Source organism: Coregonus clupeaformis, chromosome 4, assembly GCF_020615455.1.
Source record: "Coregonus clupeaformis isolate EN_2021a chromosome 4, ASM2061545v1, whole genome shotgun sequence".
Lineage (NCBI taxonomy): Eukaryota > Metazoa > Chordata > Actinopteri > Salmoniformes > Salmonidae > Coregonus > Coregonus clupeaformis.
This window is the reverse complement of record NC_059195.1, coordinates 8,887,781-8,914,820: the sequence shown is the minus strand read 5'-3', so window position 1 is coordinate 8,914,820 and position 27,040 is coordinate 8,887,781. Positions and strand designations below refer to the sequence as shown.

At 42.8% G+C, this 27,040-nt stretch overlaps 1 protein-coding gene across 1 annotated transcript; it reads right to left on the bottom strand.

Annotated features, from left to right (window-relative positions):
- Positions 1-1,455: 1,455 nt before the first annotated feature.
- Positions 1,456-22,332, bottom strand: slc40a1 (solute carrier family 40 member 1). The gene is made up of 8 exons (XM_041864215.2): positions 22,016-22,332; positions 21,800-21,867; positions 20,567-20,726; positions 20,160-20,275; positions 11,079-11,205; positions 10,417-10,662; positions 3,535-4,185; positions 1,456-2,649 (listed from the first exon to the last, which is right to left on the bottom strand). The coding sequence occupies exons 1-8, from the start codon at positions 22,047-22,049 to the stop codon at positions 2,327-2,329; spliced, it is 1,725 nt and encodes a 574-aa protein (XP_041720149.1). The 5' UTR covers positions 22,050-22,332; the 3' UTR covers positions 1,456-2,326.
- Between the last annotated feature and the right edge of the window lie 4,708 nt (positions 22,333-27,040).

The window sequence follows — 27,040 nt, the reverse complement described above, 5'->3', positions numbered from 1 at the left end:
ACTGTTCAGGACAAAAAGTTAATTGCTTTGCCACATTTTTTGCAGTATTACTTTAGTGCCTTGTTGCAAACCGGATGCATGTTTTGGAATATTTGTATTCTGTACAGGCATCCTTTTCACTCTGTAGTTACTCCACAATACTAACATAATTGACAATGTTGATCCATCCTCAGTTTTCTCCTATCACAGCCATTAAACTCTGTAACTGTTTTAAAGTCACCATTGGACTCATGGTGAAATCCCTGAGCGGTTTCCTTTCTCTCCGGCAACTGAGTTAGGAAGGACACCTGTATCTTTGTAGTGACTGGGTGTATTGATACACCATCCAAAGTGTAATTAATAACTTCACCATGCTCAAAGGGATATTTTTTCCCATCTACCAATACGTGCCCTTCTTTGCGAGGCATTGGAAAACCTTGCTGGTCTTTGTGGTTGAGTCTGTTTTTGATATTCACTGCTCGACTGAGGGACCTTACAATTATCTGTATGTATGTATGGGGCACAGAGATTACTTAGTCATTCAAAAATCATGATAAACTCTTATTGCACACAGTCCATGCAACTTATGCGACTTGTTAAGCACATATTTACTCCTGAACTTATTTAGGCTTGCCATAAAGTAGTTGAATACTGACTGACTCGACATTTCAGCTTTTCATTTTTAATTTGTAAAAATGTCCAACATAATTCCACTTTGACATTATGGGGTATTGTGTGTAGGCTAAATTCAGGCTGTAACACACAAAATGTGGAAAACGTCAAGGGGTGTGAATACTTTCTGAAGGCACTATAGAAATCAATGATGACATAACGATATAACAATGTAAAATACTGGTAAAGAGACAATTGCGGGGGGGGGGTAGAGATCTTAAGTGTACACAAGTGGTGTCTACAATAGCGTCAATGAGCCTATACAAGTTTCATTGTCACTTCACATCAAAAAATATTTGGAATGCTCAGACAGAAAACAACATGTAACAAACCGGTTTTCCCCTCACTTCCTTTAAGCTGTACAAGAAGGTCCACTTTGGTCATTGAGCACGTTAATGTGAATGCATAGTTTTCCAGCTGTTTGCTATAGCTAGTACATTTGCACCATCATGGGTGAGAGACAATAGTGATGATACATTGAGAATGTACAAAACATTAGGAATACCTTCCTAATATTGAGTTGCACCCGCTTTTGCCCTCAACAGCCTCAATTAGTCTGGGCATAGACTCAACAAAGTGGCGAAAGCGTTCCACAGGGATGCTGGCCCATGTTGACTCCAATGCTTCCTACAGTTGTGTCAAGTTGGCTGGATGTCCTTTGGGTGGTGGACCATTCTTGATACACACAAGAAACTGTTGAGTGTGAAAAACCCAGCAGCGTTGCAGTTCTTGACACACTCAAACCGGTGCACCTGGCATCTACTACAATACCCCGTTCAAAGGTACTTAAATATTTTGACTTGCCTATTCACCCTCTGCATGGCACACACACAATCCATGTCTCAATTATCTCAAGGCTTAAAATCCTTCTTTAACTTGTCCTCGAAGTGGATTTAAGAGGTGACACCAATAAGGATCATAACTTTCACCTGGTCAGTCTGTCATGGAACAGGTGTTCCTAATGTTTTGTACACTGTATATAGATAAACATAAGTATCTGCACACCTTGAATAAATAATTAGCATAACCATGTATTAAAGAGAAATAAGCAAGAACCTGTTTCTCACTGGTGAAACCGATAATCTAAAGCTGAAGTAATTGACGCTTCTGAAATGCTAACATGAATGTTTATAGCACCAATAAACTACTGAGAAACAAATGGCTTCAAAGTGGAAATAGGAATCCCACGGCTGATGCGGAGCTGTAATGAGATGCAAACAGCACTAGAGCCACAGCACATACTTGAGCAGTACGCTGCTGTAACCGTAGTAACTGCAAGCAGCAATACCTGCAATTTTCCACCCTAATTTAGCTTTTAAGCTGAATGCATGCATGTCTTGCATGACAAGAGCTACATTTCAATATTGGAAGGAGGGAAGTAGGGAGAAGTAATGGTTAATTTGTGACACTTAAGCCCTCAAACGTTCTGGGTTGTTTGTCTGAGAGGGGCTCCTCTATGTCTACGGCCGCACTGCGCTCCTCCATCGGCAAACGGCAAATGCTATCTACAATGGCAAAGGACAGCACATGCTAGGGTAAGTCGCAAAAGTAAATACATTAGCCCTGCGGGAGCTACAAGCATGTTTAGGTTGATGGCTAGGGGGCTGGAGGAGGAGGGGGCATTTGTGTGCACTGCAGGCGGAGCTGTAAGCAGGGAAATAGTCTCTTTAATGGATTAGACCGTGGTGGGAAGCGAGGAGGGAGAGTCCGGGAAGGCCTGAGTCTGCTGCTCTGGCGAGCAGCAGAGGAAGAGGCGCCGCCCGAGGCTCTTGAAGGCAAACCTGAAGTACATTATGTGGCCCATGGCCACGAAGGAGACGGAGAGGATGACGAGCAGTCCGAAGGCCTCTGGGTTGGGCGCCAGAATCACCATGATGAAATGCAGAAGGTCTAGGAGGTAGTTCATGGAGTTCTGGACGCCGTTGATCACTCCCCTCTCCGACTCGATCACATTCTCTTGGATGAGCTGGGTCACGGTTAAGTCAAAGGACCATAGACCTGCAGAGGGGAAGACAGCACAGCAGTAATTCAGAATGGCATTTTTACGGCTGCATAAATATGATATAGGAAAAGAATCAGAACGATGACTAATTTATCAGATGATATTGGCATCAAAGGTTGCCAATATTTCTCTGTGGAGACATTAACACCGGATCTGGAGCCGACTTCCCTCCAAGTGGTGGCTGCTGCCTTATACCAGTGGGGAGGTCTCAATTTCTTAATTTTTCTTAATACATATTTCTAGCAACAACAGATTAACCAAATGTGGGGTCTGTGGAAGAAGTTTAGAGGGTGCAATACAATGTAGTATTATTAATCTACAATATACCCTTAGATGGATGGCCAGGGAGACTCACAGGGATCCACAGTACTCCATTTTCAACTCGGTACTTCTTGTATTCCCTAATATTTAAATTACAGTGCATACATGTTCAAAATGTTGTTTTGAACATGTATGCACTGTAATTTAAGCTTTAAAACTGCAAAACGTTCTTTCTGCCCCATGGCATAATGTGTGGAGTTGCAGGAAATGAGCAGCAAAATGTTCTCTCCCAGGGCCCGAGACTTGGTTAGTCCGGCCATGCACTGCAGCTGTCATAGTAAAACTCTTTGTATGCTATTTTTATCGCACTCTGAAGGCGAAGTTGTGTTCTGATTTTGAGGGGGTCCCTGACGAATTTGCTATCACGAAAGGGGTCCCCGCCCCCATAAAGTTTGGGAACCCCTGCCTTATACAACAAAGTTCATGCACTACGGAACGCTGTGACACATTGTTTTAGACCTTCCTCAAACAATTAATTTCTGTGCCAGCGTAACTGTTAACACATGACATAGTAGCACTCATTGAGTGCTTTTCCCAATGTGGACTTTCAAGTTACTCACCAATTCTAGCAGCAATGACCCCAGAAAACAGCAAGCTGACTGACAGGTAGGACTGCAAAGGCGGCAGTTCCTCGGTGGGCGGCACGGTCGAATCGTTGACCAGCAGACCCTGACCATCAATGGTTGGCACGCTAGCCGGATGGGCGGCCTCCGGGAGGGCGCTGCTCTCCCCAGTCAGGTGGCTGTAGATGTCCTGGAAGGGCGAGACACTGAGGTCGAAGGGGCTACCCGGTGCGAAGACTGACGCCACGCACAGCATTAGGCAGGAGAGCTGCACCACACCCGAGATGAAGCCTGTGCGGATCAGGCCACAGTTCTTTCGAACCCAGGTAAAGGCCACCGTGCCACAGATGCCCGACACAGCTGAGGCGCCCATCAGCAGGCTGAGCACAGAGCCGTTGAGGCCCTGCATGTAGGCGTAGCCTGTGGTAATGCAGTCAAAGCCCAGCACTGTCATGTAGAGGAAAGCCAGCGACATGCCAGCGAAGAAGATGGACTGGTTGTAGTAGGCCACCCAGCCGTCACGGATGGTGCGCAGGGGCTCCGCCATCTGGTAGCAGCAGCCAGTCTTCTTGGGAGAGTCGGCCTTGACGACAGCTGTCTCATTCATGAGCTGGGAGCTTTCCACTGGGCCATGGCCGTTCTCCAGCTCTGCAGACCAGAGAAGGAAGAGCAGATAGACATGAGTTTTGGGGCCACACGACTGTACACAGATCAGGGCCCGTATCCAAAATGTCTCAGTAGGAGGGCTGATCTAGGATCTGTCCATATATTATTACAGGCTGTTTTGAGGTTTGAATCCTAAGCAACCTGCATACACATTGTTTGAAGTAAAATAGACCAACATACAGTGCCTTGCAAAAGTATTCATCCCCCTTGCCGTTTTTCCTATTTTGTTGCATTACACAACCTGTAATTTAAATTGATTTTTATTTGGATTTCATGTAATGGACATACACAAAATAGTCCAAATTGGTGAAGTGAAAATAATAACTTGTTTCAAAGAATTCTAGAAAATAAATAACGGAAAAGTGGTACGTGCATATGTATTCACCCCCTTTGCTATGAAGCCCCTAAATAAGATCTGGTGCAACCAATTACCTTCAGAAGTCACATAATTACTTAAATAAAGTCCACCTGTGTGCAATCTAAATGTCACATGATCTCAGTATATACAGTGGGGGGAAAAAAGTATTGTCAGCCACCAATTGTGCAAGTTCTCCCACTTAAAAAGATGAGAGAGGCCTGTAATTTTCATCATAGGTACACGTCAACTATGACAGACAAAATGAGAAAAAAATAATCCAGAAAATCACATTGTAGGATTTTTTATGAATTTATTTGCAAATTATGGTGGAAAATAAGTATTTGGTCACCTACAAACAAGCAAGATTTCTGGCTCTCACAGACCTGTAACTTCTTCTTTAAGAGGCTCCTCTGTCCTCCACTCATTACCTGTATTAATGGCACCTGTTTGAACTTGTTATCAGTATAAAAGACACCTGTCCACAACCTCAAACAGTCACACTCCAAACTCCACTATGGCCAAGACCAAAGAGCTGTCAAAGGACACCAGAAACAAAATTGTAGACCTGCACCAGGCTGGGAAGACTGAATCTGCAATAGGTAAGCAGCTTGGTTTGAAGAAATCAACTGTGGGAGCAATTATTAGGAAATGGAAGACATACAAGACCACTGATAATCTCCCTCGATCTGGGGCTCCACGCAAGATCTCACCCCCGTGGGGTCAAAATGATCACAAGAACGGTGAGCAAAAATCCCAGAACCACACGGGGGGACCTAGTGAATGACCTGCAGAGAGCTGGGACCAAAGTAACAAAGCCTACCATCAGTAACACACTACGCCGCCAGGGACTCAAATCCTGCAGCGCCAGATGTGTCCCCCTGCTTAAGCCAGTACATGTCCAGGCCCGTCTGAAGTTTGCTAGAGTGCATTTGGATGATCCAGAAGAGGATTGGGAGAATGTCATATGGTCAGATGAAACCAAAATATAACTTTTTGGTAAAAACTCAACTCGTCGTGTTTGGAGGACAAAGAATGCTGAGTTGCATCCAAAGAACACCTACCTACTGTGAAGCATGGGGGTGGAAACATCATGCTTTGGGGCTGTTTTTCTGCAAAGGGACCAGGACGACTGATCCGTGTAAAGGAAAGAATGAATGGGGCCATGTATCGTGAGATTTTGAGTGAAAACCTCCTTCCATCAGCAAGGGCATTGAAGATGAAACGTGGCTGGGTCTTTCAGCATGACAATGATCCCAAACACACCGCCCGGGCAATGAAGGAGTGGCTTCGTAAGAAGCATTTCAAGGTCCTGGAGTGGCCTAGCCAGTCTCCAGATCTCAACCCCATAGAAAATCTTTGGAGGGAGTTGAAAGTCTGTGTTGCCCAGCGACAGCCCCAAAACATCATTGCTCTAGAGGAGATCTGCATGGAGGAATGGGCCAAAATACATTTACATTTACATTTTAGTCATTTAGCAGACACTCTTATCCAGAGCGACTTACAGTTAGTGAATACATATATATTTTTATACTGGCCCCCCGTGGGAATCGAACCCACAACCCTGGCGTTGCAAACGCCATGCTCTATCAACTGAGCTACATCCCTGCCGGCCATTCCCTCCCCTACCCTGGACAACGCTGGGCCAATTGTGCGCCGCCCATGAGTCTCCCAGTCGCGGCCGGCTGCGACAGAGCCTGGATTCGAACCAGGATCTCTAGTGGCACAGTTAGCACTGCGATGCAGTGCCTTAGACCACAGCAACAGTGTGTGAAAACCTTGTGAAGACTTACAGAAAACGTTTGACCTGTGTCATTGCCAACAAAGGGTATATAACAAAGTATTGAGAAACTTTTGTTATTGACCAAATACTTATTTTCCACCATAATTTGCAAATAAATTCATAAAAAATCCTACAATGGGATTTTCTGGATTTTTTTTCCTCATTTTGTCTGTCATAGTTGACGGGTACCTATGATGAAAATTACAGGCCTCTCTCATCTTTTTAAGTGGGAGAACTTGCACAATTGGTGGCTGACTAAATACTTTTTCCCCCACTGTATATGCTGTTCAACATAGCTATCTTACTGTTTCTTAACAAAGCAACTTGTTTTCTTGGCTATGGTTTGTGTTGTGGTCTTGGTTGTTCTTAGTCGAGGAAATGTAGCATAGCTAACTCCAGTGTTTGTCCTGTCTGAAATCTGTCTACCTCGTCTTACCATAGCTTGGCCTATGGAGTAGCCTACTTAGCTAGTTTTGCAATGCCCATTGCATGCATTGTTAGGTAGGTAGCTAGCTTCCCCAAGTTTGGCATTGGCTTTGAACCTGCGTTGAACCTATTTAACTAACTTGCTATGTTTTGTGGAAGAATGTTTCTAGGATATATTATCAACATTGAGTTATGAAAAACTTTCTTGGCAAAATATAGCTAGCTTTTAGGCTTGGGTGTTATCCAGATTGTCATACCTTCATACCGACCTTGTGCCATACCTGGACATTCGGTAATACCTGCACTGAACACAAGGGCTGCTATTTTCAAATCCCACTGAGCCTTTGTAATCCGAAGGTTAGCAATGCTAACAACCACATGAAAAAATCCCATAGAGGGTGCTAACTAAATGCATTGCTAACATTTTATAGACTGACCTAAAGTATTTGCAGGACAGACATCCCAGCTCAAAGTTATACAAGTAACTCAAAAATCCTACAGTTTGCTGCACGCACAAAACAAATATTAGATGGCAAGGCTCTTGATCCAGGAGGGGATTCTGTGCTCTTACCAAGCGAAGCTTAATTTTGGAAGAAGCTAACCACTTAGCTAGATAGCAAATTTAATTTGCAAACCAAATGCACAACTGCAGAGCATTTAGCACATTTTAGACAGTTAACGTTATAAGATGTCTAGCTGGCAAACATTTAGCTGTGAATTCCATACTGTAACTAGATCACCTGACGCGTGCTACGTAAAGCTGTCCCAACAGCAATCCCAACACCTTACCACTGCTACACCTGGCTATCAGCGGAGCCATGTCTGGCAGTGACAGTTAATTTAGCCTCATTTACTGCCTTTAAAAAAAACATAGCTGATATGGCTTACTGGCTTTAACAAATGTGGTTTCTACTGACAATTGAGATGTACAAACTATGGCATCAGGGGACGATGAGCTGATGAGGCAATCCGTAATTTCGATTAAGACATTAATGAGCGAGCTAGGACGGACGTAGTCAATATAACTATTTGTTCAGCACTTTTGAAATGTACAGCGACAGAATTCAGAACATGGGCCGTTCTTACAGTATTCTCCCTGTACACCAAGTCAGAACTGTAGGATAAATAAAGGGGGCATATAAGTAGACAATGGATGCTCTTACAATATTCGTTGATTACATCTCTAAAACAGGCTATAGGCTAAATGTGCACCACCAAGTTATAACAGTATGCTAAATTATGAGAGGAAAATTGACCAAATTATTAGGGTGAGGCACATGGGCTACTAACAGCTTACTACACAATATACACTTAGTATTACTTTCTTAGCTACAGTATGCATATCTCCCTGGCATATTACATCATTTATGCAGACGCATACAAGACATTTTTGGATTCACCTTGTTGTGCTGTGCTCACTTGAACAGGAAGGTGGCGCGGGTCGAATAATGAAGACATCAGTGATCTTCAGGTCGGAGCTCTAGAAAGAGGCCCGAGTTCCCGACTTGCAATTCTGAGTTGGATGACCGTTCAAAACATATTTTCCCAGGCGGAGCTCGTTTTTATCCTAGTTCCCAGTTGTCTTGAACTCACTGAAGTCTGAGATTTCCCATTTCTGAGATTGCAGTTGTTTTGAGTGCAGCAAAAGTCATACTGGATTGACAACATGGCTAATGTTGAATGTTTATCCTTTTAAGCTTGGAAAAGAGACCCTTAAACCCAGATTTGGACCACACACCCACTCCACTGAATAGCAGGCTAGTGATTGCTTTGCAATGCTTGCAGTTAGCCACTGATTCCTTCCAAACCACTCATTGTTGAATTTGCGATTTCCAACTTGTTGTGTAATGTATATGTCTAATGGCCGATGAGCACCGATACGTTTTTCTATAATTTCTCTTCATAATTTCTCTTCATATGACAAGGATTGAAAAGGATTTGCCAGTAGATTGTCGACTTGATTCATGATGATGACTGCTAGCTTGCTAGATAAGATGTTGAAAGTATGATGTTGACATGATCAGTCCAATCAAAGCTACTGTAGCTATAACGTGATTTGACGTTGTTTTATCTGTGGCCAATGACCTTGAGCCTTCTTGGATGGGCACTTCTAATGTAACTATGGAAGCACCAAAGGGGCTTGAATTTTCGAGCTCTACCCGTAGATTTTGCGGTGACATAGTGTCCCCATGAGTGACAGAACACTGAGCCAATCATGCTGCAACTAGAGAACATTACCAACCCCTACGCTCTGTATTTTCCGCTGGCTGCCCCATCACCACAGAAAGCATTGAGCTAGGCTGAAACACCTGCATTTTGGAGCTGCCTTACTCAAGAAAGCCAAAAATAGACGTAATTTTTTTTAGCTAAACAGGTGGGGCTCTGAATGACGGGTCGCCACTGGGAGAAATGAAGAACGCAATCTTTTTTATCTCTTAACGTATTGCACAACTTGACTGCAGGTATTTACTTAAAGTAGCTATAAATATTCAAATGTATTAAACTTCAAATAAATAGTTGACGGTATTGAACAACTATCCCGTGGCTATTTCCAAATACCCAGATATATGATATACCGCCCAAGCCCACTAGCTTTCCTCGCTTCATGGTTAGCTACCTAGCCAACGTTAGCTCTCATCTGACTAGTATAACGTTATGTTTGCTAGCTGGCTAGATAGCGATGTTAGCTAGCTACTAAAAAAAATATTAATTGGCTAGCAACCTTTCTTTACCTGGTTGTTGTCTAGCTAGCGTTCAGCTGACTGGTGTTAGCTAGCTACAGAGGCTAGCTGCTGGACTTTGGACAAGCAACAACCTAATGTTAGCTAACGTTAGCTAGCTAGCTAATCAAAATATCTGTTTTGCATTTATTGATTAACCTCAACTTGAATACCACCATATAGCTAGCCATCTACAGTAGCCTAGGTTTGTTCACATACACTTATGATTGGCAGCCTGGTGCAAGCAGCTGTGTTGTTGCCGAGCAACAGACCAGGTGTTAGAACTCTGAGCTTCGGCTAAAAAAATGTTAGCGTTGTCAGAAATGCTACAAAATGGTAGCACATCGTTGGTTCTTAAAATGGACAGAAATGTGCACGTGAAAGCGATAAATTATAAATGTAATCAAAACTGTTGCCCCTACAAACATATTCTGTCCGAAAGGTGGCAAGTCTAATGACCACTTTATGGACGCTGTAGTCTCGTTCTTATCCGACGCCTAGATAGATATTGAGCTTGGTCGGGGCAAGAAATAGTATTTTTTCCCTAATGCTAACGACCCGGTTTGTGGTTCTCGGTAACGACCGGACAGCTCATGACAAGAGGCGGGGGTTGTGTTTTGTAGACATTGGTGTCACATTGGCTTAGATATGATGGTAGGGAGATTTGAGTTTAATATTGAGCTTCAATCAAGACTATAATTCATTATGATCTATAAGGCAAAACTGATCCTAGCTCAGCACTCCTACACTGTGACGCTTTGTGGATACAGGCCCAGATCTCAGCATTTAGTCTTTCTTTAAGGGAGGGCCACCTCAACAACATATTTATATTTGGTTGACAAAGCAATTACAAGAACACTGATGTTAAGACATGATATCTATCAGCGATGTTCATTGATATTTCAGAGAACTGGAGGGCTAGAACATACCTTTCGGGGAGTTCAGTCGTTTCAGTTCCTGGTAGTCTTCTTTCTTGCCAGCCTTCATGGCCAGTGCTGGAATTTTCTGGTAGACTTTCCACAGCAGACAGTACTCCAGGCACATAGAACACAAGTTCCAGCCGACGATGAAGCCGCAGCCAATTAAGTTGGAGCAGAAAGTCATGATCTGGCCCACCAACATAGGTGCCAGGATGTTTGTTAGCTGGTCGATGATCCGCACTGTGGCATTCATGTCTATTGACGAAGCACAGAATTATTTTATTGTCCATTGTCCACAGGAAACAAATTCATATGACAGGGATTTTTATAGATTTCATGAAGGTTATACAGTGCTGCAATGCACTTCAGGTTACTTTACTTCACTGGTGCAGATAAGCAAACTGTAGCACATAGCTCTGGTCATTTGTGAACCGTGGGTCTTTATGGCTTGTGAAACAATTCCTTTGAGATTAGCTGTTCGGAAGTGTTGCATTTCTACTGTGTTAAAATCTGTTTGATAGCATTGGTGAACCAAGGTGAAACCGGGGCAGTTATAAAATAACAATTAGTGATTTAGCTTTGATTGGGTTCAAAGTCACGCCACTGCAAGGAGATAAAGGCCCGGTCACATGAGCCCTATTGATTTGGGCTGGTTTCCCATGGAGACTGACCTGCCAGCTTGCTGCTGTCCTGTCCAGCCACAACCACCACCCAGTCTCGCTGGATGGTAATGGACATGGCAGTACTGGCCAAGTTAGCAATATTGGCTATGGAGATGACCAAGATATAGCAGCATGTCTGAAAACCAAGAAAACAATACATTATTGTTCGCTTAGGTAAAAATTGAAACATACAAGTTTACTTTATAAATGTACTTTTGAAAAATCTAAACATTTACATTTGACATTTTAGTCATTTAGCAGACACAGTTTGTGCGTGTATACATTTTTCATACTGGCCCCCCATGGGAAACGAACCCACAACCCTGGCGTTGCAAAGCGCCATGCTCTACCAACTAAGCTACAGGGGACATGGACAAAGTTTCCAGTGTGATATTTTTGGCCTCAACATGTGATCTTACTTTTTTTTTTTTTTTTTGTTAACCTTTGTTTTAACAGGGTGTCACATTGAGACAAAGTCTCTTTCAAATGAGCCCTGCGCAATACAAAACACACACTTGAATACAAAATATTAAATGACAAAACATGATCATAAAAAACAAACTATCTTCACTTAGAACATCCTAAAGGGCATTCAAGCCTCCCCTGCAACATATTCCACATCTGTGCAGCATAAAAACTATAAGTATCTCTCCGTAAATAAGAAGCCACCTTTGGAACCTCTAGCACTATGCAATCTTGTGCTCTTGTACTGCATTTGATTGTTTTGACATTGATTAGTGTTGTCAGATACATTGGAAGTTTCTACACGAGCGCTTTGCAAATAAACAAAAAGGGAATGCTGCTCTCTTCTTACATACAGAGGCCCAACCCACCTTTTGATACAATACATAATGGTGAGTTCTAAAATTATCACCTGTAATGAATCTAAGGTTACAATGGAAAACAGCATCTAGAGATTTAAGTGTGGAAGCTGCTGTGTGCATGTAGATTATATCCCTGTAATCTAAAACAGACATAAATGGCCTGGACAACTTCCTTTCTATTATCAAAAGACTACACATGCTCTATTTCTGTAAAATTATCCAAATTTGATCTTCAATTTATTTACCAGCTCAGTAACATGTGATTTAAAACACCAACTTATCGTCTAGCCAGATACCAAGATATTTATAAGACTGAACTCGTTCAATTTGTGTTCCGTTCAAATCAAATTTTATTGGTCACATGCGCCGAAAACAACAGGTGTAGACCTTACCGTGAAATGCTTACTTGCAAGCCCTTAACCAACAATGCAATTCAAGAAATAGAGTTAAGAAAATATTTACTTAATAAACTAAATAAAACATTAATTAAAAAGGTAACACAAAATAACAATATTGAGGCTATATACAGGGGGTACCGGTACCGAGTCAATGTGCGGGGGTACAGGTTAGTTGAGGTAATTTGTACATGTAGGTAGGGGTAAAGTGACTATACATAGATAATAAACAGCGAGTAGCGGGGGGTCAATGTAAATAGTCTAGGTAGCCATTTGATTAGATGTTCAGGAGTCTTATGGCTTGGGGGTAGAAGCTGTTTAGAAGCCTCTTGGACCTAGACTTGGCGCTCCGGTACCGCTTGCCGTGCGGTAGCAGAGAGAACAGTCTAGGGTGGCTGGAGTCTTTGACAATTTCTAGGGCCTTCCTCTGACACCGCCTGGTATAGAGGTCCTGGATGGTAGGAAGCTTGGCCCCAGTGATGTACTGGGCCGTACGCACTACCCTCTGTAGTGCCTTGCGGTCAGAGGCCGAGCAGTTACCATACCAGGCAGTGATGCAACCAGTCAGGATGCTCTCGATGGTGCAGCTGTAGAACCTTTTTGAGGATCTGAGGACCCATGCCAAATATTTTCAGTCTCCTTAGTGGGAATAGGTTTTGTCGTGCCCTCTTCACGACTGTCTTGGTGTGCTTGGACCATGTTAGTTTGTTGGTGATGTGGACACCAAGGAACTTGAAGCTCTCAACCTGCTCCACTACAGCCCTGTCGATGAGAATGGGGGCGTGCACGGCCCTCATATTTTTCCTGTAGTACACAATCTCCTTTGTCTTGATCACGTTGAGGGAGAGGTTGTTGTCCTGGCACCACACGGCCAGGTCTCTGACCTCCTCCCTATAGGCTGTGTCGTCGTTGTCGGTGATCAGGCCTACCACTTGTGTCATCGGCAAACTTAATGATGGTGTTGGAGTCGTGCCTGGCCATGCAGTCATGAGTGAAAAGGGAGTACAGGAGGGGACTGAGCACGCACCCCTGAGGGGCCTCCGTGTTGAGGATCAGCGTGGCGGATGTGTTGTTACCTACCCTTACCACCTGGGGGGCGGCCCGTCAGGAAGTCCAGGATCCAGTTGCAGAGGGAGGTGTTTAGTCCCAGGGTCCTTAGCTTAGTGATGACCTTTGAAGGCACTATGGTGTTGAACGCTGAGCTGTAGTCAATGAATAACATTCTCACATAGGTGTTCCTTTTTTCCAGGTGTGAAAGGGCAGTGTGGAGCGCAATAGAGATTGCATCTTCTGTGGATCTGTTGGGGCGGTATGCAAATTGGAGTGGGTCTAGGGTTTCTGGGATAATGGTGTTGATGTGAGCCATGACCAGCCTTTCAAAGCACTTCATGGCTATAGTTGTGAGTGCTAAGGGTCGGTAGTCATTTAGGCAGGTTACCTTAGTGTTCTTGGGCACAGGGACTATGGTGGTCTGCTTGAAACATGTTCGTATTACAGACTCCGATAGGGAGAGGTTGAAAATGTCAGTGAAGACACTTGCCAGTTGGTCAGCGCATGCTCGGAGTACACGTCCTGGTAATCCGTATGGCCCTGCGGCCTTGTGAATGTTGACCTGTTTAATGTCTTACTCACATCGGCTACGGAGAGCGTGATCACACAGTCGTCCGGAACAGCTGATGCTCTCATGCATGTTTCAGTGTTACTTGCCTCGAAGCGAGCATAGAAGTAATTTAGCTTGTCTGGTAGGCTTGTGTCACTGGGCAGCTCGCGGCTGTGCTTCCCTTTGTAGTCTGTAATAGTTTGCAAGCCCTGCCACATCCAACGAGCATCGGAGCCGGTGTAGTACGATTCGATCTTAGTCCTGTATTGACGCTTTGCCTGTTTGATGGTTCGCCGGAGGGCATAGCAGGATTTCTTGAAAGCGGCAGCTCTACCCTTTAGCTCAGTGTGGATGTTGCCTGTAATCCATGGCTTCCTGTTGGGGTATGTACGTACAGTCACTGTGGGGACAACGTCATCGATGCACTTATTGATGAAGCCAGTGACTGATGTGGTGTACTCCTTAATGCCATCGGAAGAATCCTGGAACATATTCCAGTCTGTGCTAGCAAAACAGTCCTGTAGCTTAGCATCTGCTTCATCTGACCACTTTTTTATTGACCGAGTCACTGGTGCTTCCTGCTTTAGTTTTTGCTTGTAAGCAGGAATCAGGAGGATATAATTATGGTCAGATTTGCCAAATGGAGGGCGAGGGAGAGCTTTGTGTACGCGTCTCTGTGTGTGGAGTAAAGGTGGTCTAGAGTTTTTTCCCCCTCTGGTTGCACATTTAACATGCTGGTAGAAATGAGGTAAAACTGATTTAAGTTTTCCTGCATTAAAGTCCCCGGCCACTAGGAGCGCCGCCTCGATGAGCGTTTTCCTTATGGCCGTATACAGTTCATTGAGTGTGGTCTTAGTGCCAGCATCGGTTTGTGGTGGTAAATAGACAGCTACGAAGAATATAGATGATAGTGTGGTCTACAGCTTATCATGAGATACTCTACCTCAGGCTAATAAAACCTTGAGACTTCCTTAGATATCGTGCACCAGCTGTTGTTTACAAATATACATAGACCGCCACCCCTTGTCTTACCAGAGGCTGCTATTCTATCCTGCCGATACAGTGTATAACTCGCCAGCTGTATGTTATTCATGTCGTCGTTCAGCCACAACTCGGTGAAACATAAGATATTACAGTTTTGAATGTCCCGTTGGTAGGATATTCGTGCCTGTATTTCATCCACTTTATTATCAAGCGATTGTAAATTGGCCAATAGTATCGATGGCAAAGGCAGATTAGCCACTCGTCGCCGGCTCCTTACCAAGCACCCCGATCTCCTTCCGCGATATATCCTTTTCTTTCTACTGCGAATGACGGGATGAGGGCCCTGTCGGGTGTCTGGAGCAAATCCCTCTCGTCCGACTTATTAAAGAAAGATTATTCGTCCAGTTCAAGGTGAGTAATCGCTGTTCTGATGTCCAGAAGCTATTTTCGGTCATAAGAGACGGTAGCAGCAACATTATATAAAAAAATAAGTTACAAACAATGCGAAAAAACACACAAAATAGCACGGTTGGTTAAGAGACCATAAAAACGGCAGCCATCCCCTCCGGGGCCATCTTGGGCACAGGGACTATGGTGGTCTGCTTGAAACATGTACAGTGCCTTGCAAAATTATTCAACCCCCTTGGCGTTTTTCCTATTTTGGTGCATTACAACCTGTAATTTAAATTGATTTTTATTTGGATTTCATGTAATGGACATACACAAAATAGTCCAAATTGGTGAAGTGAAATGAAAAAAATAACTTGTTTCAAAAAATTCTAAAAAATAAATTACTCAAAAGTGGTGCGTGCATATGTATTCACCCCCTTTGCTATGAAGCCCCTAAATAAGATCTGGTGCAACCAATTACCTTCAGAAGTCACATAATTAGTTAAATAAAGTCCACCTGTGTGCAATCTAAGTGTCACATGATCTGTCAGATGATCTCAGTATATATACACACCTGATCTGAAAGGTCTCAGAGTCTACAACTCCACTAAGCAAGGGGCACCACCAAGCAAGCGGCACCATGAAGACCAAGGCGCGCTCCAAACAGGTCAGGGACAAAGTTGTGGAGAAGTACAGCACAGGGTTGGGTTATAAAAAAATATCCGAAACTTTGAACATCCCACGGAGCACCATTTAAATCCATTATTTAAAAAATGGAAAGAATATGGCACCACAACCAACCTGCCAAGAGAGGGCCGCCCACCAAAACTCACGGACCAGGCAAGGAGGGCATTAATCAAAGAGGCAACAAAGAAACCAAAGATAACCCTGAAGGAGCTGCAAAGCTCCACAGCGGAGATTGGAGTATCTGTCCATAGGACCACTTTAAGCCGTACACTCCACAGAGCTGGGCTTTACGGAAGAGTGGCCAGAAAAAAGCCATTGCTTAAAGAAAAAAATAAGCAAACACGTTTGGTGTTCGCCAAAAGCCATGTGGGAGACTCCCCAAACATATGGAAGAAGGTACTCTGGTCAGATGAGACAAATTGAGCTTTTTGGCCATCAAGGAAAACGCTATGTCTGGCGCAAACCCAACACCTCTCATCACCCCGAGAACACCATCCCCACAGTGAAGCATGGTGGTGGCAGCATCATGTTGTAGGGATGTTTTTCCATCGGCAGGGACTGGGAAACTGGTCAGAATTGAAGGATGGCGCTAAATACAGGGAAATTCTTGAGGGAAACCTGTTTCTTTCTTCCAGAGATTTGAGACTGGGACGGAGATTCACCTTCCAGCAGGACAATGACCCTAAGCATACTGCCAAAGCAACACTTGAGTGGTTTAAGGGGAAACATTTAAATGTCTTGGAATGGCCTAGTCAATGCCCAGACCTCAATCCAATTGAGAATCTGTGGTATGACTTAAAGATTGCTGTACACCAGCGGAACCCATCCATCTTGAAGGAGCTAGAGCAGTTTTGCCTTGAATAATGGGCAAAAATCCCAGTGGCTAGATGTGCCAAGCTTATAGAGACATACCCCAAGAGACTTGCAGCTGTAATTGCTGCAAAAGGTGGCTCTACAAAGTATTGACTTTGGGGGGGTGAATAGTTATGCACGCTCAAGTTCAGTTTTTATTTTCTTATTTCTTGTTTGTTTCACAATAAAACATATTTTGCATCTTCAAAGTGGTAGGCATGTTGTGTAAATCAAATGATACAAACCCCCCCAAAATCCATTTTAATTCCAGGTTGTAAGGCAACAAAATAGGAAAAATGCCAAGGGTGGTGAATACTTTCGCAAGCCACTGTAGGTATTACAGACTCGGGCAGGGAGAGTTTGAAATGTCAGTTAAGACACTTGCCAGTTGGTCCACGCATGCTCGGAGTACACGTCCTGGTAATCCGTCTGGCCCCGCGTCCTTGTGAATGTTGACCTGTTTAAAGGTCTTGCTCACATCGGCTACAGAGAGCTTGATCACACAGTCGTCAGGAACAGCTGGTGCTCTCATGCATGCTTCAGTGTTGCTTGCCTCGAAGCGAGCATAAAAGGCATTTAGCTCATCTGGTAGGCCCGCGTCCCTTTGTAGTCCGTACTAGTTTGCAAGCCCTGCAACATCCGACGAGCATCAGAGCCTGTATAGTAGGATTCAATCTTAGTCCTGTATTGACGCTTTGCCTGTTTGATGGTTCGTCTGAGGGCATAGCGGGATTTCTTATAAGCGTCCGGATTAGTGTCCCGCTCCTTGAAAGCACCTAGCCTTTAGCTCGGTGCGGATATTGCCTGTAATCCATGGCTTCTGGTTGGGATATGTACGTATGGTCACTGTGGGGACGACGCCGTCGATGCACTTACTGATGAAGCCGGTGACTGAGGTGGTATACTCCTCAATGCCATTGGATGAATCCCGGAACATATTCCAGTCTGTGCTAGCAAAACAGTCCTGTAGCGTAGCATCTGCGTCATCTGACCACTTCCGTATTGAGCGAGTCACTGGTCCTTCCTGCTTTAGTTTTGCTTGTAAGCAGGAATCAGGAGGATAGAATTATGGTCAGATTTCCCAAATGGGAGGGCGAGGGAGAGCTTTGTATGCATCTCTGTGTGTGGAGTAAAGTTGGTCTAGAGTTTATTTTTTTTTCCTCTGGTTGCACGTGAAGACATTAGGTAAAACTGATTTAAGTTTGCCTGCATTAAAGTCCCTGGCCACTAGGAGCGCCGCTTCTGGATGAGCATTTTGTTTGCTTATGGCCTTATACAGCTCAGGTCTTAGTGCCAGCATCGGTTTGTGGTGGTAAATAGACTGCTACGAAAAATATAGATAAACTCTCTCGGTAGATAGTGTGGGTTTGTACTTTCAGGCTAGTACTTTCAAGGCCACTTAACTCTAAGTTATGGGACCTAGAAAATAGCATGTATTTTGTTTTGTTTGCATTAAGTACTAACTTAAGATCCAAGAGTGACTTCTGTAGCGCTTGGAAATCAGACTGCAAATGTGAAAAGGCTTGGTTTACAGATGGTGCAATAGAGTACAATACTGTATCATCGGCATAAAAATGTATATTACAATTTTTCACAGTATTTCCAATGTCATTTATATACATTTACATTTTAGTCATTTAGCAGACGCTCTTATCCAGAGCGACTTACAGTTAGTGAGTGCATACATTTTCATACTGGCCCCCCGTGGGAAACGAACCCACAACCCTGGCATTGCAAGCGCCATGCTCTACCAACAGAGCTACAGGGGACTTCTACAGTGTCCCCAAAATCGAACCCTGGGGTACCCCTTTATGCACTTCAAGGAATTCAGATTTGAACCCCTCTGTCACAATAGCCTGAGTTCTATTACTGAGAGAGTTCTGAAACCACATACAGGCTTCCGTGCCCAGGCCTTGTTCAATAAAATAAAATGATCAACTATGTTAAAAGCCTTTGACAAGTCCACAAACAAGGCAGCACAATTAATTTTGGCATCTAAAACATTGACAATATAATGTACAACTAATGTGGTTGCAGTAATAGTACTGTGCCCTGGTCTAAACCCCAATTTATGTACATTCAGAATACAATTCTCAGATAAAAAGGAACAAAGTTGTACATTTACCAAAGATTCAAGAATCTTAGCTAGACAAGAAAGCCTAGAAATGGGACAATAATTTTCAAGAACACTAGTGTTCCCACCCTTATGGAGCAGCAGCACATAAGCAGCCTTCCATACTTTTGGAATATTTCCCGATATCAATATTACAATTTGAAATGTGGGTTATTGAGCCAGCGATGAGGGGAGCTGCGCAGTTAAGCAGACCCAGCTCCAGTTTGTCGGCCCCTGTGGACTTCTTCGTGTCTATATCTAGCACTTACACTCAACAACAACAAGGAAAAACTACTGTATTGTTCAGCTTAGCATATTATTTCATCTAGAAACCGCTAACACTACAATGCTTGACAGCCATCAGCCAGTGTGAGAGTGAAACAAACATGCCTGCTGTTTTGTTTGTTTTTTGTTGTGTATTTATGGTTGCAGCTGTTCTGGCCAGAGGAATACAGATGGATTGACTCAACTGGTAAGGCAGCATTTCTAGACCTCACATGACAGCCCTAGAAGAACCTGCTGACTACACAGTCATGAACAAGACACTCAATCTCCTGTTTCGCCCCCATCTCCAGAAGCACACAAATACCAGACAACTTACAGCAACCCCCTACCCCCTCTCTCAAAAACCATGGCCCCTTCACAAAAACATGATTTGTCCCACAATACACCACGTGAGAGACACTTTGTTCATGATCCTGATAGTGTAGCAGCCAGCAGATTGTAACACTCGCTATTGCAACAGTCTTCTTTTATTAACAAAAAACAAGGCACAGGGTTTCTTCCATGGGACAAAGTCTTGCTGTGCAATGTAAATTAATTCTGCTAATTTGGACCCGATCTACACATTCAACCAAAAGAACAAGCCCCTTCAAGAAGCCAAACATGTTTCCTGGCAAACCCTTGTGTAATCTTAAGAATCAAACAAGTTTCTCTTGATTGCTACTCAGGCAAGACACTGTCCAAGGCCTGCTGTTTCAAATGTGAGGTAATTGAGTGAACTTGAGATCTCAGTGTAAAATACTGGTGTAGCTAATTTCAAAGCCAAAGTGAAGAACACTTTCAGACATTCTTCAATGTGTAGCCTAGGCTACTGTCCAGAGGCTGAATTGATATGTAAAGGTTGTTTTAAATTATGGATTTTACATCATATTAGACAATGATGTAAATGCTTCTGCTGCAAATAACCATTCAATTATAAGTTTAAAATGATAGTATGAGAAAGTCGAGGCAATGGAATCTTACCAGAACCCATCCATTATATAACTCTGCAAGCTGTTCTTTGAACTGGAAAATCACCATCAAGAGGATCCCACACAGTATGACGGCACAGTTCTGGACAACCAGTGAAGTCTGGGCCACTATCAAATTAGAGGACAAGCATTAGAGACGTGGGGTTGGTCATAAACAATTGATTTCTGTCTGAGTAAATCACTTAATTGGAGATTCCCCCCAAGACGCAGAGTTATTTTAATGGTCTCGAATAGAGATTTATGCCAATTTCCATTCAATTAACACATTCCCAAAAAATTCTAATCCCAAAGAAAATGTACAATTTACTAATGTTTTGAGACTATGTATATTGCTTATTCATGTATTCAGTTCTGTTCAGAAACACTAACTGTAGAGTAGGCCTACTTATGGCTGCATACCTTTGAGTCTGGGGTTTTTATCCACCCAGTCACCGATAATGGCTCCAAGCAGCAGGACTGACCCTGCCACCACCAGTCCGTACACGGCCGTGAGCAGGAGGCTGTTGCCATACAGCCCCACCAGAAATACAGCTACAGCGAAATTCCACATACGATCTCCCTACAAATACATGCATGTTACATTGTTGTTTCAATCAGCAGCCTGGTCTCATAGACTAGACGTAACATAGTAAATGTAAATCTGGCACAATAAAATGTGTACGATATGTTACGTTTGGTATGGTTACATAAGTCAGATGGTTACTTAAGGCAAAAATAAAAGTAGGGTTGATGGGTGGGCGTATAACGTGAACGTCTAGCAACCCAAAGGTTGTAAGTTAGAATCTCATAACGGACAACTTTTGCATTTTAGCAACTTTTCAACTACTTACTACTTTTTAGTTACTTTCCAACTACTTAGCATGTTAGCTAACCCTAACCCTTTTAGCTAACCCTTCCCCTAACCTAACTCCTAAACTTAACTCTAACCTTAACCCCTAGCCTAGCTAACGTTAACCACCTAGCTAGAATTCGTAACATATATGTTTTCCAAATGCGTACCACATAGTATGTTTGGCAAATTTGTAACATTATAAATGTTTCCCAGTCGTAATTAATACATACCATACGAAACGTAACATATTATATTAAATGGAGTGTCTTGGTTTTACGTACAGAATAATAAGAAATGCTCTGAGAACAGGTTGCAACCAGCTGTTAAAATGTACTGCACACTAGGCTACAGTAGATGGATGATGCTTGCAGAACCATGATCCTAGTCTACTATCGAGCCTATATAAAGCAATCCCGTATCCTGTATAAATTAATAATGGTCTACTTTCAAGGACTGTACACAAAATAAACATGATCTAAATAAATGCAATCACCTGATTTAGAAATATCATGACAGAACAAATATTGTAAAGACCATTGCACATTATATGGAACCATCCATGTGTCCACTGATGTGCGATTGGACTTGATCGATGTTTTTTTTCAAGCAAGGGATGGGAAATAGCCTATATATCCCATACCTGTGTCCCTATTCTAAAACATAAATAAGCTATAAAATTTTGTCAAATGACCCTCCACCTATGATGAGCAATTAGGGTGATAGCCTACCTACACCTTCTTTTACTGTAGTGGTTTACAATGGTTGTGATATTTTGTATTGGCTACTTTTGATTCACTTACCCATGTCGAGAGGGCATGTCCCAGGTAAATAAGGAACTTTGGTGATGTAAAGAACGATTGGACTGATTCTGCAAGAGAAAGGATGTTTACGATTCGTTATTGATATCGGAACACCTGTGGTCAATCCTACAATAGATCGGCAGTTATCAACACTTGATCAAATATTCCATTCGAATGAGTCCTTGTAAAAGCACTGAAAACATAACATTGACCTACCACAGCAACGTTTCTTAGGTCCCGCGTTATCCATTTGTAATATTTTCCTCAAAATAATTAAGTCAATATTTATTTCCCTTTGTACAGGCTATCGATGCGGGCGATCCTCTGTGCATAGAATTTTCGATAAACGCACGCCAAAGCTACCCTTTCTCCTTTCCAAACTTAGCTATCACTGTAGCTGAAGTTGGAAAGATATATATTTACCGAAAAGCCTTGTTAGTTCAAATGCAAAACAATAAAATCTCCTGGACGGCTCCAGCAGCCTTCTCTCGTCTTTTCTGCACTGCCAACAGTGGTTTTGTCCCCGCACTCCCCTGTCAATATACCTACAGCAGAGATATTAGAGAAAGGAGGAGATAGAAATCACTGGGTAAAGAATGCACACCAGCAGAATGTCGACCAATCGCGTTCACGTTGTCATGCTGCGTCACGCGATTGCTAAACTAATCGTCACGCAATCCCTTCTCAGAGTGACCGTATGAGTCGAGAAACGTGCCTATTTTCCTCAATTTCCTAATGTCACGATTCTAAAGCTATATAATATTACAGATAGCAAATAACTTATCTCACGTCTTGGAAAAGACTTGTAATGTTGTACTTCATGTTGACGAAATTCATGCGTTTGGTTTTTTGAGCTAGCGACCAATTGACTCCCATTCAAACCTTGAAGGAGAGCTCTCCTTGTCCCAGAGTCGGCCAGAATGCATCGCGCATTGCCGTAGCATGGGCAACGTACACAATAGGCGGTAATACGATTCCAATGGACTTTACCATCTCCTCAAAAGTATCTCTGCCTATGTGCCACTAGAGATCCTGGTTCGAATCCAGGCTCTGTCGTAGCCGGCCGCGACCGGGAGACCCATGGACGGCGCACAATTGGCTCAGCGTCGTCCAGGGTAGGGGAGGGAATGACCGGCAGGGATGTAGCTCAATTGGTAGAGCATGGCGTTTTCAATGCCAGGGTTGTGGGTTCGATTCCCATGGGGGGCCAGTATAAAAAAAATGATGTATGTACTCACTAACTGTAAGTCGCTCTGGATAAGAGCGTCTGCTAAATGACTAAAATGTAAATGTACAGTGAGCAGGCAGAAGAACACGCCACAGTCCAGTCAGTCACATGACTCGAGCACAGTGTATGTACATCAATGATGCATATATAAATCATTGATGTAAATGCATTCAAAACAAAGCCCTTGTGGCCAACTATTGATACATTGTTGCAAAAGATCTGACAGGATCCATGGTTTTGGTGGTTGTTACAGTAACTCCAAAACAGTGGCAAGTGTTACAGATGTTGACTACCCCAGATAAATAATAAAATAAATACACAGTAGCCTATCTATTTGCTTACCTGTCAGGAAGAAAACTGAAAAATAAAAAATAAAAACACTAAGAGAATAAATTATGGAGAATCAATTGCTTGTGGCATGATTGCATTCTCATTACTAATATAAACGGTCATTCTGTGTAGCATATGCAAGTAGGCTATATGGAGGGCAATGCTTGAAACAGCGTTGTGTCTTTATTTTCTATGAATGTGTGCATAAAGTTGGTCAGTGTGTTTTTGGGGCTAAAACCCACAAATGTGTTTGCTGAAGAAAGGCCGATAGGAGATAATAATACTACTGTCTCTGTGTTTACATAATCTAATATCACAGTCATTAAACCAGCTTCCCATATCTGTTGGCTACATCGCAGGTGTCATATTTTCAAAACGCAGACCATCAAAAACTCTGCATTTTAAACCATTTCACCTGTGTTTTATATTGAATGTCAAGTGTTTTTTTTGCTTAAATAGAGTGATCAGGGGCGTGCAACTAGTTTTCCTTCACAGAAAATTGCTTCATTTTCATCAGATGACAACAGAAGTGCAACAGAAGTAAATGATCTTACAAAGAAAAAGCAAGGTATTTTTTGCAAAAACGATGCATGGCCAACATATTTCTAATGTTTATGAGAGAAAGAATGGTGCCAGCTACATTTCCTAATGTTTTGCTTGAAGTGAATCTTGCATTTTACCGGAGAAAAGTGGGATACACCGAGAAAAGTACCAGAGAAAAAGTAGCTACACATCAGTCAGAGCGATAGAATGCCCATTCATTCATTCTAAACCGAGTGGAGCAGTGCAACTGAAGCATAAAATGAGTCTGATGCCGAGCAGAAATTACATTAAGAAGCATTATACAGTGCATTCGGAAAGTATTCAGACCCCTTGACCTTTTCCACATTTTGTTACGTTACAGCCTTATTCTAAAATGTATTCAATTAATTGTTTTCCTCATCAATCTACACACAATACCCCATAATGACAAAGCGAAAACAGGTTTTTAGACATTTTTGCAAATGTATAAAACAATTTAAAAAAACAGATACCTTATTTACAGAAAGATTCAGACCCTTTGTTATGAAACTCGAAATTGAGCTCAGGTGCATCCTGTTTCCATTGGTCATCCTTGAGATGTTTCTACAACTTCATTGGAGTCCACCTGTGGTAAATTCAATTGATTGGACATGATTTGGAAAGGCACACACAGCTGTCTATATAAGGTCCCACAGTTGACAGTGCATGTCAGAGCAAAAACCAAGCCATGAGGTCGAAGGAATTGTCCGTAGAGCTCCAAGACAGGATTGTGTCGAGGCACAGATCTGTGGAAGGGTACCAAAACACTTCTGCAGCATTTAAGGTGCCCAAGAACACAGTGAACTCTAACATTCTTAAATTGAAGAAGTTTGGAACCACCAAGACTCCTTGGCCTGAATGCCAAGCGTCACGTCTGGAGGAAACCTGGCACCATCCCTACGGTGAAGAATGGTGGTGGCAGTATCATGCTGTGGGGATGTTCTTCAGGGCAGGGACTGGGAGACTAATCAGGATCGAGGGAAAGATTAACTGAGCAAAGTACAGAGAGATCCTTGATGAAAACCTGCTCCAGGACCTCAGACTGGGGCGAAGGTTCACCTTCCAACAGGACAACAACCCTAAGCACACAACCAAGACAACGCAGGAGTGGCTTCGGGACAAGTCTCTGAATGTCCTTGAGTGGCGGACTTGAACCCGATCGAACATCTCTGGAGAGACCTGAAAATAGCTGTGCAGCGACACTCCCCATCCAATCTGACAGAGCTTGAGAGGATCTGCAGAGAAGAAAGGGAGAAACTCCGCAGATACAGGTGTGCCAAGCTTGTAGCGTCATACCCAAGAAGACTTGAGGCTGTAATCGCTGCCAAAGGTGCTTCAACAAAGTACTGAGTAAAGGGTCTGAATACTTATGTACTATGATATTTATTTAATATTTAATTTTTGCTAACATTTCTAAAACATTGTTTTTGCTGTGTCATTATGGGGTATTGTGTGTAGATTGATTAGGGGAAAAAACTATTTAATCAATTTTAGAATAAGTTTGTAACGTAACAAAATGTGGAAAAAACCAAGGGGTCAGAATACTTTCCGAATGCACTATAGATCTGCATTTACAAAATGCAACAAGATACTGTATTTCTTATGCGTTTTATCATTTTTTCTGCTGAACAACGCCCTGAGTGGCCTAGACAGCACCCACATTAATGCCAATAACACTATCACGTTTTGTAAAGGCAAACTGTCACAAATTGATGATTTAGTCAAGATTATATATTCTGTGGGGTTATTCTGCAGTCTGTGGTCATAAACAGATAATATTTTCAAGATTTCATGGAAACTGCAATCGTGATAAGCACTAACCAATCACAGGGTAGAGTTCAGAAATACGCAGACCTGTGGCAGACCTGTTGCACCGCAGTCTTCTGTTTTATGATTGATTTCCTACTTGGAAAATATTTAATCTCAAAACGGTTTATCTCCACCTAAAACTGAATGCCATTATAATCTGATTGAACAGTTGTAACAGGCATACTGTAAAATGATGTACTACAGTATTACAGTTGAAGTCGGAAGTTTACATACACTTAGGTTGGAGTCATTAAAACTCGTTTTTCAACCACTCCACAAATGTCTTGTTAACAAACTATAGTTTTGGCAAGTCGGTTAGGACATCTACTTTGTGCATGACACAAGTAATTTTTCCAACAATTGTTTACAGACGGATTATTTCACTTATCATTCACTGTATCAGAATTCCAGTGAGTCAGAAGTTTACATACACTAAATTGACTGTGACTTTAAACAGCTTGGAATATTCCAGAAAATGATGTCATGACTTCTGATAGGCTAATTGACATCATTTGAGTCAATTGGAGGTGTACCTGTGGATGTATTTCAAGGCCTACCTTCAAACTCAGTGCCTCTTTGCTTGACATCATGGGAAAAATCTAAAGAAATCAGCCAAGACCTCAGAAAAAAATGGTAGACCTCCACAAGTCTGGTTCATTTTTGGGAGCAATTTCCAAACGCCTGAAGGTACCACGTTCATCTGTACAAACAATAGTATGCAAGTATAAACATCATGGGACCACGCAGCCGTCATACCGCTCAGGAAGGAGATGCGTTCTGTCTCCTAGAGATGAACGTACTTTAGTGCGAAAAGTTTAAATCAATCCCAGAACAACAGCAAAGGACCTTGTGAAGGTGCTGGTGGAAACGGATACAAAAGTATCTTTATCCACAGTAAAACGAGTGCTGTATCGACATAACATGAAAGGCTGCTCAGCAAGGAAAAGGCCACTGCTCCAAAACCGCCATAAGAAAGACAGACTACGGTTTGCAACTGCACATGGGGACAAAGATTGTACTTTTTGGAGAAATGTCCTCTGGTCTAATGAAACAAAAATATAACTGTTTGGCCATAATGACCATCGTTATATTTGGAGGAAAAAGGTGGGGCTTGCAGCCGAAGAACACCAACCCAACCGTGAAGCACGGGGGTGGCAGCATCATGCTGTGGGGGTGCGTTGCTACAGGAGGGACTGGTGCACTTCACAAAATAGATGGCATCATGATTCTGAAAAATAAATAAAAAGTGGTGCGTGCATATGTATTCACCCCCTTTGCTATGAAGCCCCTAAATAAGATCTGGTGCAACCAAT

Excerpts from the sequence above, each read along its gene's own strand:
- slc40a1 (XM_041864215.2), bottom strand. The coding sequence starts at position 22,049 with ATGGATAACGCGGGACCTAAGAAACGTTGCTGTG. Across the intron at positions 21,868-22,015 it reads ACCTAAGAAACGTTGCTGTG|AATCAGTCCAATCGTTCTTT; the intron begins GTAGGTCAATGT and ends TTTCTCTTGCAG. Across the intron at positions 11,206-20,159 it reads TATATAATGGATGGGTTCTG|ACATGCTGCTATATCTTGGT; the intron begins GTAAGATTCCAT and ends CTTGGTTTTCAG.